This window comes from Falco punctatus (assembly GCF_963210335.1).
Source record: "Falco punctatus genome assembly, chromosome: 15".
In the NCBI taxonomy this organism is placed as follows: domain Eukaryota; kingdom Metazoa; phylum Chordata; class Aves; order Falconiformes; family Falconidae; genus Falco; species Falco punctatus.
In genome coordinates, this window is record NC_137595.1 from 10,323,782 (window position 1) to 10,339,628 (window position 15,847).

The following is a 15,847-nucleotide window of genomic DNA, read 5'->3' on the forward strand; positions in this document are numbered from 1 at the left end:
AATACGTAAAAGGGCTTGAATTGCCACGTGAAAGTGCCACAGCATTTTCCAAACATATTAAATATTTAATTTAGTTATAAAGTAATATTCATATCTGTGTAGTTTGTCACATGCAGTCCTCTAAATGTGTTTTTTCCTCTAAAGTTATGAAACTTTACAAAAATTATTATTTTTGCTAGTCCCATCTAATCTGGAAAACAACACTTTATGCCTGCAGCAAAATGCCTCAAACACAGAACAAAGCTGATTGCATCAACGTGAAATCTCAGACGGAATCTTACCTTGCCTTCTGTTTTACCCTTTACTGCTATGTAGAATTTTTTTGTGTCAGTACAGTTACTTATAACAGAGTGGAACTGGTTGTCTTCCAAGTGCTAGGCTGAACTTCCAGTACCTTAAAGACTGCCAAATCTCACTCTTTTTTATGATAAGCAGTAGATCCACCCGTAAAATAGACATGCTGAACTTTTTAAAATACAGCCAATTTTAAACCGATTTTCAATGCATATCTCTCTCTTTCTCTTTTAAAAAATTTAAATACAAATAGTATTATTATTACACTGAAGTTACGTTTTCATGCCTTCCAAGCAGTTTTCTACAACCACCTATAATTCAGCACTAGGTGGCCTCTTTCTTCTTTCAGAGGTCTGATATGTCATTATATCAGATAAGAGCTTAACCAAAAGCAAAAAAAAAAGCCAAAACCATTAAGCAAATCTATAGAACTTTGTTCAGCAGCGTTTTAAGATTAATGTTGCAAAACAGCTCATTGTTTCCTAACTGGAATGCATTCACCGCAGTTTAGAATTTAGAACTGAATATCTGTAACTTGGCTTGCAGCCTGAACCTTGAACAATGTTTTATCCACACAGCAACCTCCAAGGAGGCACACATGGTATTTTATGCCTAAAAAACCCACAAACCACCACAATGTCCTTTCATCCAACTCACATATGCAAGAGAATACAGAAGGGAAGAGGATGTGAAAAAAAAAAAAATAGTTACTCTTCTCTGCTTGGGTTTTCCCAGGTGAGATCCAAAAGAAGCAGTCAGAGCCTCACCTCCTCACGCACTCCAGGAGTGTGTTCTCTTGCTGCCAAGTGGGCTGCAGAAGCAGAAAACTGTGATGAATCATGGAACATTTAAGAGACTTTCATGGATGATAAAAAATCTAATGGGATTGAGATTTCTAATGCAGAGACCAGCACATAATAGTTTAATTGGAGCATTTAGCTTTCTTGAAGAGGCTAACGAGGAAACGAGGCATTGCCTACAGCCAGAGAGCACTCTCACAGAATGGCTTCAGGATAGGGGTTCTTAATTTGCCTTTCAGTATTTCCCAACCACAGAAAGCACAATCACTACATTGCAAAATCACTGTGCTTCTGCAGGATGAGCTCTGTGCTAAACAAATGCCTGCAAGCATGTTCAGCCTTTGGAGCAGTACATGCTGTTATGTGAGATCATATGAGGAAATAAAGCATGTTTTGCCATGGTGTGGCTGAACAGCAGCTTCCTCCATCAACAGAAATGGGATGAATTTGTTTACAGAGAAGGTAAATGCTTCATGCCAGGCAGAGAATAAAGACCGGAGCCTGCAGAGCCGCTGAGTGAAAAGCCAGCGCAACGGGCTGCCCCTCTGGGGAGTGAGATGGACACCCCCTGAAGAGGAAAGTGGTTAGTGACTTCTTTTGGTCGCTGCATGAGGGAGAACACGTAGCTCTCCCTTCACCCTGCTGTGCTGCTGTACCTCTGAGTTGGCTCCATGGCTTCTTTGGAGTATTTTTCTTCTTGAACCAATGACAAGGAGGGCTTAAGACCCCAATGAAGCTGAAGACAGATTTCCTTTACGTGCTCTCATTAAATATTGGGTCTATAAAGAGCCTGGAGACACAAAGGGAGCAAGGGCAAAGAAAACACTGTGTATGACAGCTGTAGACTTTAACTGCCAGCATTGCGCTACTTTATTTTGAGCTGCTCAGAGAGGATGTTAAATGTTACCGAATTTACTGTTACATTGTTGGCTGGTCTAACATGCATACCTGCAGTAATGTTATGGCAAAGATTGTAGGACACGCACAGGTGGCAACATGATCACAGCAAAGATTTCTGAGAGATTCAACAGAGGGAGGGAGCTCCAGGAACAACCTCTCAATCCTTTGTGTGTCTCCAGCCGCATCCAGCTTGGTTCACTGGGCCACGTGTTTCCAGTGTCCCAACGCACCAGAACAAGTCCTCAGCGCTGTCACCTGCTCTGCGACCCAAGGCAAACCTGCAAACACTCCTCAGCAATTATTTAGAGGCTGCCAACAGACCCACATGCTGAATCCACCCTGTTCGTTCCACATGAACCTCAGACATCTTTTCAAATAGCAGATTATTTTTTTCCCCAGTGGTATGCCTTAGAAGAGTCTTGCTTAACCAAAGTGCTGTCTTAGCAATCAACAACAACATATAATTTCCCACCCAGCTTAAGTATGGGTAAAATCTGCTCCTGCCTTCAGGATGAAGTGTGCTCTGGGTACTCTCGCAGCTGAATTAGTTGCAGGGTAGCCCAACATTAAGAACTTTCCTATTGGTTTTCTTTACCTGTTTGTGTTTCCAGTCCATCCTAGAGAGAGTTACCTGCAAAACAGCAAATCTCAGTAGAAAAGTAGCTAGTAGCTAGAAAAGCAGCTGTCTTGTAGTTCGGATCCATACTGGACTCAGAGCTGAAGGAATAAACATTCCTGACCCCTGGGTAATTTCCTTTTTGGGTGTTCCAGTGGATGAAAGAAAGATCTCTTTGCATTTCTGCAGGGGATGAAGGTCAAAATAAAATCAGATGAAAGACTGCCAGATCCCAGGCTGAGAGCCAGTGATGTCCATGGGGCTCTCCCCAGTTAATATAGCACTTTTGGTATCATATTCTAAAGTCTTTTTTCTTAAACTTGTCCTTGAAAACAGTTCCCTTGAGTTGTATCATTTCCCTAATAAAAGCCCACACGAACTGAACTGCAGCAGTCTATTACCACACATTTGAAAAGAAACACAACCCAATCTTTTTACTGTTAAATATTTTGATTACAAAGCCAAGTCTTTTTGGGTCTGAAAATATATTCTTAAGTAGACCTTCGTCAAACATATTTACTGCATAATGAATTGCCCAATCTTCTCCCAAAGAAGCAGAAGCACTTTGAAAAACAAATTCTGCACACCATACTCGTCTAAAAGAGAGAGTTAATACAGTAAAATGAGGACTTCCAGCACTTTATGATACTAAGGGATTCATGATGCTCTAAAATCCTGCAGTTCACAAGAGTGGAGACTTGTATAGAGAGCCAAATTACACCATCCTTCCTTTGGAAGACGCCTTGCTGCAGTCAGTGAAGGTGCTTGCAGGATAAGATGCTAGCAGCGTGGGGGTCAGACTCTTTAAAGCACTTACCAGAGCAAGCCAAACAATACAAAGTAATGCTGCTCAGCATCTGCAATGAAAACCTACCATTTCCCCCTGCAAGCGAAGGCCCTAAACAGTTGCATGCCACATAAATGTCATCTCATCAAAGATTATGGGAAGCAATACACTTCAAAACTACAGATGAAGTGCTTTGTTTTCTCCAGAGACAGCGGTAGTTGCTACATATTTTCTACTCTCTCATGTCACAGCTGCATGCCTAGCACATGCTGTATTCATAATTTTCACTTTCCTGTCATTGCAAAAGAGCTGCATGCTTGGATGCTGTCCTAACGCTTCATGCAGATGTTTGGCTGTGCTCTCCCAAGGAGGCTGTGCACTGCGTACGACGACGCTGCACCCCAGCTGGTGGGGCACCCCGCAGTGCCTGGGGCAGGGATGACCCCCCACCACCCAGCCTCAGGGCTCTCATGCCATCTTGCAGCACAGCACAAAGGGGAAAGTTTAGAGCACAGGCAAGTTATTTTAGGGTTCAACCAAAAGCTTCCAGCACAGCAAACACCTTTACGTGGATGTACTTCCTCCACGATGAACGCACTGCATTAGTGTGGGCAGATAGCTTCAGAGCACAATCTCAGATACATCCCTAGGGAATGCAGAAGAAACCCTGAAGCCAAATTTTAAACAGCAGTAATAATGTGCTGCTTTTTGCTTCCTTATGGATATATTGTATGAATGTGATATCTTTCTATTTGTCATGGTTTAACCCCAGCCAGGAACTAAGTACCATGCAGCTGCTTGCTCACTCCACCCTGCTCTGGTAGGATGGATAGGAGAACTGGAAAAAGGTAAAACCTGTAGGTTGAGATAAAACCAGTTTAATAATTGAAGTAAAGTAAAATATAATGATCATAAGAATAATACTTGTAATGAGAAGGAGATAACAAAAAGAGAGAGAGAGGAATAAAACCCAAGGAAGACAAGTGATGCACAGTGCAATTGCTCACCACTCGCAGACCGATGCCCAGACAGTCCCTGAGGAGCAATCTCTGCCCCTGGGTAACTCCTCCCAGTTTATATACTGAACAAGATGTTCTACGCTATGGAATATCCCTTGGCTAGTCTGGGTCAGCTATCCTGGCTTTGCTCCCTCCTGGCTTCTTGTGCACATCCTCGTTGGCAGAGCATGGGAAACTGAAAAGCCCTTGACTTAGAGCAAACCCTACGCAGCAACAGCTAAACCATCAGTGTGCTATCAACGTTATTCTCATACTAAATCCAAAACCACAGCACTGCACCAGCTACTAGGAAGAAAATTAACTCTATCCCAGCCAAAAGCAGGGTGCCATTTCACTGAATTAAGTCTCTGCAAGCTCTCCCACACATCACTCAAAAGTAACTATATCTTGTATACCAAGTAAGTCTCTGTCTAAATGTATTTAATGATTATACTATTTTCCTGCCAGCTAGAAAGGCTTCTTACATTTGTTACAAGGCGAATCTGATTTCTAGAAACAGCCTCATCCTCTCTTTGATTTTAGCTGTCACGTTGACAGCTGTGTTGAGTGAGTTGCATCTGCACTGTTGCAGTCCATCGGGTTGGGTATTGTTGATTTTCTTATTTGCTGTAAAAATAATAAAGTATTAAAATTTACAATTCTTAAAGCCAAAACTCACACTGGATCCTGGCTTCCCATAACCGCTTGTCTTACAGGCATGGAATGGAGCTTTGCAAATTTATGTTTGCTTAAATTGAAGAGCTACTGGTTGTCAGCAGGGGAGGGGGGCTGTGTTCAGATGTATCTCATGGCAGGGAAATTAATGTCATGACCCTCATCTGCTTCCATATTACTCTGCTTCGTCCTTGTGAAATGCTTTGGTTGTTGACAGAGTTCTATCCGGAGCTTACAGTGTCAAATTCAGATTCTGTCTCGGCTGAAGAGGAAGTGCAAAGTAAACATTTGAAGGAGGCAGAGGCTGGCTTGCTCCCTGTCCCAGGGCTTTTCCAAGGCCAAGACCCAGAAACGTTTTAGCCAGGCCTGTGCAATCGCCTGCTGGCTTCTTGCCCCACAGACAGACAGCAAAGCCGAAAAAGCTGGGTTTTTTGAAAGCTGATGGAGTTACACCACCGGCTATGGTCTTCCACAGCTGTAAGGGCTGACGATTGAGGCCAGCAGGGTTACAGCTTGGGTGCAGGGGGAGACAGAAGCCCCCCAGGTTCCCATCCTCACTGTCCCCGGCGGTGGGTGTGCCCCTTTTAAAACACAGGCTCAGCACCCCACGGCCCTGCTTCCCGGCGGCGCTGGAAGTGCACCACGATGCTGTGGAGGGGTGATTACAGACGCAGAAATGCCGGTGCTGGAGGAGGTCTGCAAACACCCCAGCAGGAGAGGTGAACACACACAGGCTTGCTGCTGGCATCTGGGTATCCCACAGGGCTAGGCATTACTTCCCTTTAAACACACAAATACAAAACCCCAGCTGTTTTCCATAAACAAATCTCAATATTTACCCTGGGGTGGGGTGTTTTTTCTTTTGTTTTGAGGTTTTTTTCCTCTTCTGATACTAGTGAAACCTAACAAAGGGGGGAGGGAGTGTTGGCTCTCAGCTAAGTACCTCACTGGGTGCTCTGCCAAACAGCAAGGCTGACCGCTGCACCCTGGCCAAAGGATACGTGACGTTGAAGACAGCAGCGCTGGGCTCCTTCTATAGACAGATATCTGGTAAGACAAAGCCACAGGAGATTCACAGATGCTTCCTGGCAGAGCCCATGGGCCAGAGCAACAAAACCCTCTCTGTTGCACCCGGCTGGATCCTGCAGCAGGCAGGCGTGAGGAAGGCACGTCCCAGGGCCTCGCTGAATGGAGCAGCCCTTCCCAACAGCAGCAGTTATTTTCCTCCAAGGGAAGGATTTGAGATGAGAACAGCAAGTCTGCCAGCATGCAGGAGAGGCTGCCAGACCACCTCAACTCCCACGCTTCGGGTTTCCTGCATTCCTGCCAGGACCATTCAAGTACAGTATCCAAAAGTTCTCATTTTCATGGGGAAATGTGAGCAGTTCCATGGCACCTCCTCGCCCTTCAACCAGGACAGGGGGATGTGCCGTGAAGGGCAGCCGAGCTGTGGCAGTGAGCTGCCGGGGGGCAGGGTGATATTTCTGCCCAAAATCTGGCCTGAGGAATGGGACAAGTGTGCCGAGTGGGTGCCAGCACAGGCTCGGGCTGTGTTGACTTCTCAGGAAGAACACACTGTACCAAACATTTCTTACTGTATATCTTATATAAACAAAGCTTTCAGCTCACCACCCAGCACCAGCTTGTGCTAATAAATGCCAGTGACTTTCTCTGCCTCATATATTGAAGATACATATTCGGGTCAGCGCAGGGACACACGCAGGATGCTCAGTCTGGACTGAGCCTCTTTCTGCCCTTCATTTAAGATGAGAATAATCAACTACAGCTAGAAAAGGTAGCTGCAAACAGAATTTGCTGTGCCAATATGACAGAGACCAACCAACCCTCATAGGAAACCATCCGCTTGACTCCAAAGCCATCAGCATTTCCACCCGGTAGATCACAACATGCTCCTTCCATAGCAGGCTGCCCTCCCCACGGACGCTGACCGCACCACGGCAGGGCAGAGCGGGTGCAGTCCCGGCCAAGATCCTGCTGTTGTTCAGAAGTTCATCTCACCCTGCTTGCAGTGTGAGCAAGACACTGAGCAATCACACACATTCCCAATGCGCCTGCCCAAATTGCGGAGTTGCCCTAGGGCACAACCCCAGGGCAGGCACAGGGACTGTGGGATGGCAGGGCTGGCCAGAGCCACCTCCCTGGCTTGCACGCTCTGCCCAAGGGCCGCAGGGCTACTGCCTTGGACAGGCTGGCTGAATTTTCCAGGAGTGCCTAAGGGAACACAAGGCTTGCAAAGGACCAGGGTGGGAGGGTCTGACAGAGAGAGGCTGTAGCACAGCACCACTGTTAGAATCATTTGCCAGTATCAGCAAAATGTTTTCCCCAAAGGAAAAAAGTAGCTTCTAAATTTGCACGGGAAAAAACTCTTTAAATTTTTGTCTGCATTCTTTTGCAGAAAATCCTGAAAAAATAAACACAACACACTGAAACTGTGAAAAAACCTCACATTTTCCATTAAAAATCCCTGAAAAATCCCATGAGAAACTTGAGCATGATAGAAGAAATTAATAGAGCTCAACATTATTCAATTTGCTCTAAAAATAAAGCAAAACTCTTGATACAGCACCTCCCCAGCTTCCATCTCAGGTTCCTCTCCAGACAGTTTTTTGGATATTTGTTTAATCATGCTACTCAAATTCATGACCTATTAGAAGTACAAGGCAGATCTGGCAAACAGAAAAGTCACACTGCCAAGCTCACAGGGCCACTTGGTTTGTCACTCTTGTAGAACATGACCTTCAGGCTAGACTTCTTCTGAAACTGCATTTCGAAAGAAGGAATTTTCCTCCCCTCGCAGTTTTGCCTCCCATTTAATACCCTTTTTTTGTCCCCCTGTTTCTAGGAGAGTAACACCAAGTGCAGCTGCCTCAGCCCTGACAAGCGGTCCTTCATCCCTGCCCTCCAGCTGCACCAGTGGGAGATGCTGCATCATTGCTCTCTCCTTGGGAAAGCTTTGTCCTTGTTTTCTCCAGCCTCTCACAGGTGTAAATGCAGCTGGAGCTGGATTTCGGATTCCTGTAGTATTTCCCTATCTGTGCAGGTCTGCACACAAGCAGAAGGTATGATACTTGTTAAAAACAAGGATTTTGAGCAGGTCCAAACTGACACGTAGGAAACGTGCAGTTGATGCTTACACTCAGGATGGGTACAGCTGAAGCACAGGTACCACGGGGGTCAGATAGTGTAGTTCAGCTTCTGTTTGGAGACTACAAAGATGCCAATTAATGGCACAGTTGTGTTCATTACTGACCTGTATTGCAGCAAAGGTAAAAAGCCTCCACAACCTCTTATTACTCCATCATTGAGCCTGGAACAGAACACCTGGTAATTTTCTTAGTCTGATGATTTGTTTTGCTGTAGCATGACTGCTTTGTTGTGCTCATTGCTGAGCTATTAACACTTTGTCCTTCCAAAAATATCTGACGCCCCAGACACTATTAGCTCCTCGGAACATTTTCAACAAAAACATTCCAGGGGAGATGTATTAGCAGCTATTCCACTTTCTGGGACAAGCATCACTCCACATCCATGCCCCATTACAGAAGACCAGACCAGGACAGGCAGAAGGGGGTATTTGTGGTCAAGCCCCCATTTTCCCAAGTTCTGCACAAACTTTGCATCTCACATCACTCTCAGACTGGCACATTTCTTGCATAATCCTGTTTTCATGGGCACTAGTGAAGAAACTTATTCCCACCCTAACAGTGGAGGATGGCTCCTACACCAGGTTACTTACGACTTCCAGGCGCCAGCCAGTGTTGGGCCTTCCAGGGAGGTCAGACTCCTGGTTACCCAACTGGCAGGTACAATTTCCCCATGGACACAAAATTGCTAATGAAGGCCTCAAGGGTAACTTGTCAGAGACAATTCCCTGAAGCTAACGATCTTTTGGTCACCCTGGGTCACCCAGCCTAGGGACAACCTGCTGGCAATTGAGCAAGGTGCTAAGAGATCCCTCTTTTAGATTGAGCCTATCAGACATGATTCTTTCTGAAGGGTCCAAGAGGACCAGTATCTCTCCAGCAAAAGAAAATGTCAAACAATCATTAAAAGTGACCTCAAAATAGAATCAGTATTTGCCAAATATTGTTTCCCCCTCTTTTTTTTTATTTACAGAGGAGTAAACTCCCATACTGAGATGTGGGTAAGTCTTAGGAGTCACACCTTGATTTTGCTTCTGGGTATCAAGACAGAGTTACTTAGGCTTTCTGTACACAGTACCCAAAATTAAAGTAGTAATTGACATTTGAAATGCAAAAAGTCTTGACAATGAGCAAGTCCTTTCCCCGAAGGCTGCTGGACAGTGCGTGGGACTCAGCACCCACACAGCAGTGGGACATAGCGTGTTCAGTTCCTGGGGCACTGCTGTCAAAAGTGACCACACTGAATCGAAGCAAAGGACCATCTTGCCTGCAAACATGTTACCTGTTATTGGGAAGGTATAAAAACATCCATATGGTCGTACTGGCCCCCGATAACACTTTCTTGCCTCCAGCAGTCTGCAGTACTGTGTCTCCACCTGCTCTCAGGATCCCAAGCCTAAGAAAGCAGGAGGCATAGTCAATGCATTTTACGTACAACATCTCTAGCCATATATTTTCTAAAAATAGTATATATTTTAAAAATAGAGGCAAAAATATTTTCTTACAGGTAGGTACAGAAGTATCTGCACTATTTATTTACACATTCTCTAGTGAGAATCTCTTTTAGAAAATCAGCTTAGGGTATAATACTCAGCACCTACACAACTGTAACTATTGTGCGATGGTCCTTTGGTATATTTTGTCTTTCTGTGTTACACTAAACACTCGCCTGATCTCAGCCATGAATAAGCTGATAATTAAAATGTCATCAATATATTTATTTGCCAGAATCTTCCCTCTGTGTAAAACTTTAGTGCTCATTGCAGAAAGGAAGGAACAAATAATCCCCATGTTTGAGAAAAACAGGTTCTCCTTCAAACAGCTGGTCAATGAATGGGACAAAGCAAAGGGAACAGCAAAGAGGAGTGTCACCGCTGCAGGGACAGCCAGCTACTCTGACATCACCCCACATCATACCTCAGTGCCTACAGCAAGGACTCGGGCCCCCCTTCCCTGTCCATGGGGGTCTCAGCATCTCTGAAGCAGCTCCCTTTCCTCAAAGAAGAGCTCTCTCGATGACTGTTGAACTGATAAACTCGTCGTTTAAACAAGCGATGGAGTTTCTCCTGGAACTGGTTCCCAATGAAGCAGTACAGCAAAGGGTTGATGCAGCTGTTGGCGAATGCCATGCAGATGCTGAATGGCAGTGCTGTGTCGATGATCCCTGTCACGTCACAGTTGTTAATGATGTTCATATGAGCCAAAGCATCCAAAAACGTTAAAATGTGGAATGGGAGCCAGGAAATTAAGAAGGCCACAACAACAGCAGCCACCAGCTTTAGGACTTTGTCCCTCTTCTGCTTGTTTTTCCCAAACTTCTGTGGTTTAAGCAAGTGCCTCCTGATCCAGATGTAGCATGTGGTGATCACTGTCAAGGGGATGAAGAAGCCGAGCGCATTTTTCAGGAAGGCTGTTGCCGCAGACCATTTGGCGTAACTCTCATGAGGAAAGGCCATTATGCAAGCGTTGACCCCCAAGCTTTCAACGTAGTGAGTGTCACGGAAGTAAAAAGTTGGGAAGGAGGACAAGCAGGCAAGGCCCCACACCACCAGTGCTATAAGATAAGCTTGTTGTGGAGTTCTTCTTTGAGAGTGAATAGGGTGGACAATAGCGTGGTACCGGTCCATGCTCATGCATGTAATGAAAAATATACTTGCAAACATGTTCAAGCACAGGATAGAACTGGAGATTTTGCACATGAGAGACCCAAAGAGCCAGTGGTAGCCCTGTGCATAGTAGGTAGCCCAGAATGGAAGGGTGGCAAGGCACAGCAAATCTGCCATGGCCAGGTTGAAAATGTAGATATTAGCAACTGTTTTGGGACCACTATGACGACAAAGCACCACAACCACCACACTGTTGCCAGCCAACCCCAGAATAAAAACCACCGAGAAGAGTGCTGGAATTAGTGAGAACTGATAATCCGAAGAGGTAAGTGGGCAGGGAGGAGGGGAGCGCAATGCAGCTGATGAGTTTGTCAGTGCTGTATAGAGGACTTGGAGAGTTTCTCTGGTGGTGATGACCAGGGAGTAGTTGCTCTGCATGTTGGTGCTGGTGAAAAGGGATGTTCTGCAGGAAATTCATGTGCTAGCAGAATTTTTCTATCACGTCGCTCACCTGCAAATCAGAATCCGCGTGTTAGACATGCACTCTGCAGCCATCTTAGCTCTGGAATCACACACACAGTCACAATAAAATAAAACCCATTTAGAAGTATGTCAGTAAGCTGAGTGCTGAAATACCAGGCAACCCTGCTGGACTCCTTTCCTCCGTCCCACTGACAGGACACGATTAGCCCTAGGGAGGTCACAGCACTTTTTAATTAGCCTGGCAGAGAAGCGAGCAGCCGGCTTTTATCTGTGATTACAGATGGTGCTTTCTGGGGCAAGCAGAGCAGAAAGATTATTGACTCGGGAGCTGGAGATACTTCGGGAACTTCCGTGACCAAAGGCAGCACCGAAGCTCCTTGTGATCCTTTTCTTGGCTTTCTCAAACTATTTCCAGCTCTCTGAGCAGTTGAAGTAATGCAGGAAGGCAGCACCAGCCAGTGAAGATCAGATACTTCACACCTGAGGGCCTCCTGGGACTTTACAGCCGTGAAAGCAGCCTTTTAACAAGGCTATGAGGAAAGCAAGCTTTGAGGTTTTTAAATTCACAGGGCCGGATACAAAGACACTGAAGGGTCTTTGCAAAATGTCATTTACTGTCAGAGTCCTCCTCAAAGCAAATCTGCGTCTCCTGCCCTCATGACGGCTTTTAATCAGGAGAGTAGAAGAAGTATTTTCAACATAGATACAAGCAAAATACTCAGTCCTTGCAGGCACTGGATTTAGCAGTAGTATTTGCCGTTCATTTAGAAAGATCAGGATTGTTTCTGTAAGGGATTATATAGCTACAAAGCAGCTAAAATAGGAGAGTTAATTGACATGTCTGCTCCAGTTCGACAGCTCATATCTGCACTCCAAGCAGGGCATTTTTCAAACTTTAAGACTTTGTAGTCAATAAAGAAAATATCATGCCCAAATATTTTATTTTACACATTAGAAAGAGACAATTCCTTTTTAATTAAGTCAGGCATTTAGGAATTCTCAAGGGGCCCTAAAAACAACAGAAATTTTGACCAAGACAAGGCAACAGAGTTGGGTAATGATCACTCATGTAACAGAAGGCGACTGATAATTTCAAATGTATTTTTCTGTGCTAACAGTTTAGTGTACTCCAGCTTATCATTTGCTCAGTGCAAAATATGCAATATGCTACTTCAAATATGCTGACAAAAATTTAATTTTAATTATATTGTCTCAACAACGAAAATTCAATAGGAGAATATTAATGCACATTTCTGCAAAGTGCCAGTACTGAACGTCCCAAACACAGGATCACAAGCCCACGTTCTGTAATCTAGCAGGTCTCAAACCGGAGGAAAGTTTTCTGTCTGGGGACAGCAAAGATTCAGGAGAGGGTCTGAGGCCACATTTTGCCCTGAACTCTTAGGTCCTGAACCCCTCACTTTAACCTACAGAAGCTGAAATCTCAGAACTAGTCACAAAGAGTTACGTATCTGACTTAACTCCTAATAGAGGGACTACACCATAATTAATTTTAGCTATACTACTGAGAACAAGGCTCCGCTGACAAACATGCTCCCCCCTCTGCATGTGAGCAACTGGTGGCTTAGAATCTGCTTCTAAACTAGTCATTCCTACTATTATTTAAGACACAATGAGGTATTTTATCAAAAATTGAATCAAAACAATGGCAATTATGTTCTAACAGCAGATAGAAAACATACCTCTCAACCTCACATTCGTCCGGATGTAGCTCTGGGATTATGTGCTCCTTTTTTCTGTTTTTCTTCTAGCAAGTATCACCACCAGCAATCTGCTCGCTCATATCTTCCGTTTTCCTACTGGGAGACTTTAACCTACATAACTTGAGAACTGAAATACAAACGCCTGCCAGCTTCTTTCCCTTTTGGAAGCTAAACAGTTTGAGAACCCCCCTTTCCAAGGCCACGTGAGCACATGCAGTAAATCAGGAGAGAGGAACAAGACAACCAAAAAAAAAAAAAAAAAAAAAAAAAAGAGGGAAAGCAAGCAAGAAAGAAAAAGGAAATTCACACAGATATCTTTGCGGTTTTCTACTGCAGCTCTTGGGCCAGGAGGGTACACCCACATGCAACCCCCTTCTGCCCCCCAGGTGTATGTGACACACGCAAGCTTCCGTGCGAGGGTTCATGCACCTCTGAGGGCAGAGGGATTCCCACGCTGGGACTCTGTAGAGTCCCAGCACTTGCTAATGCATTTGAGAGCGGAATAGGCTCTTAGTCCTGACAGAGCCGACCATAACGTGGACACACAGAGACAGAAAGCAGGGGAACATCACAGCACTGCCTGTGTAAGGGGACTGATCCTGTCTCCCAGTTAGCAGGACAGAAAAGCCACTGCCCAAGTCCTTGCAAAGACGTGCATGCTGCTCGAGCCGAGGAGGGCAGCAGGACAGATCCACGTGGCAGAGAGCAGCCTTGGCTCGGAGGCTGCGCTGGGGTAACACACGACCAAAGCGAGCAGATCAGCACAGCTGTGTGCTCCTGCCGACTTCCCATTCACACAGAGCTGAGATTTTACATCTGCTTCTTCCTCACATCACATGCTCCGTCTGGCCCCAGCCTCCTCTCCCTGGAAGGAGCTCCAAGGGGGCTCCTGGAGGATAAGCACGGGACAAAGTAAGCATCCGTAAGCCTTAAACATTTTGCCCTGATATCCTGAGTGCGATCTCCTCTGCAGCAGCAGCCCATCTACTGGGGATGCGTGTGCTGTGCTCCACAGGCAAGGCTACACGTCCCAGATGGAAAGCAACCACAAAAGGCCCTGACAGTGACATGTCCCTTTGCCCCAGCCAGGTGCTGCTGGCTGGTTCTCCATCACCATCCAGGACTGGACCCAAGCTCATCCTATCCTCAAGGCTCATGGGGCACTGGATTGCTCTCTGCAGCTCCCTGGCAGGGGCTGTAGGCAGGGGGGTCGGTCTGTTCCCCCAGGTAACGAGCGACAGGACAAGGGGAAACGGCCTCGAGCTGCACCAGGGGAGGGTTAGATTGGGTAGGAGGAAAAATGTCTTCACTGAAAGGGTGCTCTGGCACTGGAACAGGCTGCCCAGGGAGGTGGTGGAGTCACCATCCCTGGAGGTGTTTAAAAAGCAGGTAGATGCAGATTTTAGGGACATGGTTTAGTGATGGACTTGGCAGTCCTGGGTTAATGGTTGGACTTGGTGATCTGAAAGGTCTTTTCCAACCTAAATTTCTGTGATTTCTCAAGGCAGGGAGAGGAGTTCTTGGCAGCTTTTGGCTTTACCTGCCTCATGTTAAGAGTCCAGCTCTTGGCATTTTCTGTACAAAAGGAGACTGGGTTATTTAAAGAACGGAAATCCCACACAGCATTTCTATTTATCACGGTGCAGCTGATTTACTGCTTCATGAACACAAGGACAGAGAGTGGTCAGGACAGTCAGGCTGCAAGCACACATGGTGCCTGTGCTGGGAACAAACACTGGAAGGAAAGAAAGCTGAAATAGCTCAATGAAATGACACTCTGAGAGCAGATAAAACAGAAACAGACCCAAATATCACAGGTATTTTGGGGGAAGGTAGCACCAAATCGCTGCACACGGTGGGAGACCTCATCTGTCCCAAAGGCTCAAGCACTGCATGTCACAACCAGAGTTAGATAACATAAATTTCAGCACATCCTTTTTATCTCCATGTATATCTATGAACTTACCCGATGCACAAACATTCACCCATTCCATAAATATTGATTTTGGGGCATCCTTTCCTTTTCCCACTCATTCCTCCCCACTCTTGTTTGAGGTTGTTATGGAAAAAGCAGAGGAGAAGGGGAGATACCCTGGGACAACTGAAATTTGAATTACTCAAAAAACCCCACAACTTTTTAAAGGAAACAGTAACATCCATAATAGCTCAGGGGCTGAAAAAGTCAAGACTTAACCAAAAAGCTTTAAGATGAAGATTTGCATTCTACACACACTACAACCACTAGCAGGAGACTTGTTCAGTTGAAGAGGCATCAAACAATGCACCTTCTAGAGACACGCTGCAAGAACTCTGTCCTTTCTTCAAACCAAACATCTACCAAGCGGGTCAGTAGGAGCATGTGGGATGTGCAAGTGCAAGAGGTCACGTGTCCGGCTGCAAAGGAGAAGAAACACACCTTTTGCCACCAGCCCCCCGGCTGTACATACTCTGCTTCAGCTCCAGAGGACTGCTGGCTCTCAGGTGCATGACCCTGAGATGTCAGCACTCACTCTGACCCATATTCATTAAATTTTTCACTAATGGCATGTGACAGGACACCCTGAGCCAGGAATTCTTGCGGCTTGTTCCTCTGCACACAAATGATCAGTGAAAGATCTTGCTCCATCCTTCATCAAACATCCAGCATTCTTTGTAAGCAGGGGAAAAAGTCAAAGGCATGACAGTGTTTATTTTGCAAAGATAACAAACACTAATTATTTAGATTTAAATATAAAGTTTTCCTTTCCAGATGCACTTTTGATCCTCACAGATACTGACTGTGTCTATTCTGTTCTACCTC

At 45.4% G+C, this 15,847-nt stretch overlaps 1 protein-coding gene across 2 annotated transcripts in view; it reads right to left on the reverse strand.

Moving 5' to 3' along the window:
* Nucleotides 1–15,847, reverse strand: part of AGTR2 (angiotensin II receptor type 2) — a 45,853-nt gene that overhangs the window by 22,921 nt on the left and 7,085 nt on the right. For both annotated transcript variants that reach the window (XM_080366003.1, XM_080366002.1), the window contains exons 2-3: nt 13,027–13,936; nt 1–11,351 (exon numbers count right to left, since the gene is read on the reverse strand). The exon at nt 1–11,351 is cut by the window's left edge and continues 22,921 nt beyond it. In XM_080366003.1, coding sequence (XP_080222129.1) covers nt 10,160–11,278 — 1,119 coding nt within the window. In that variant the 5' untranslated portion in view covers nt 11,279–11,351; nt 13,027–13,936 and the 3' untranslated portion in view covers nt 1–10,159. The remainder of the gene's footprint in view (nt 11,352–13,026; nt 13,937–15,847) is intronic.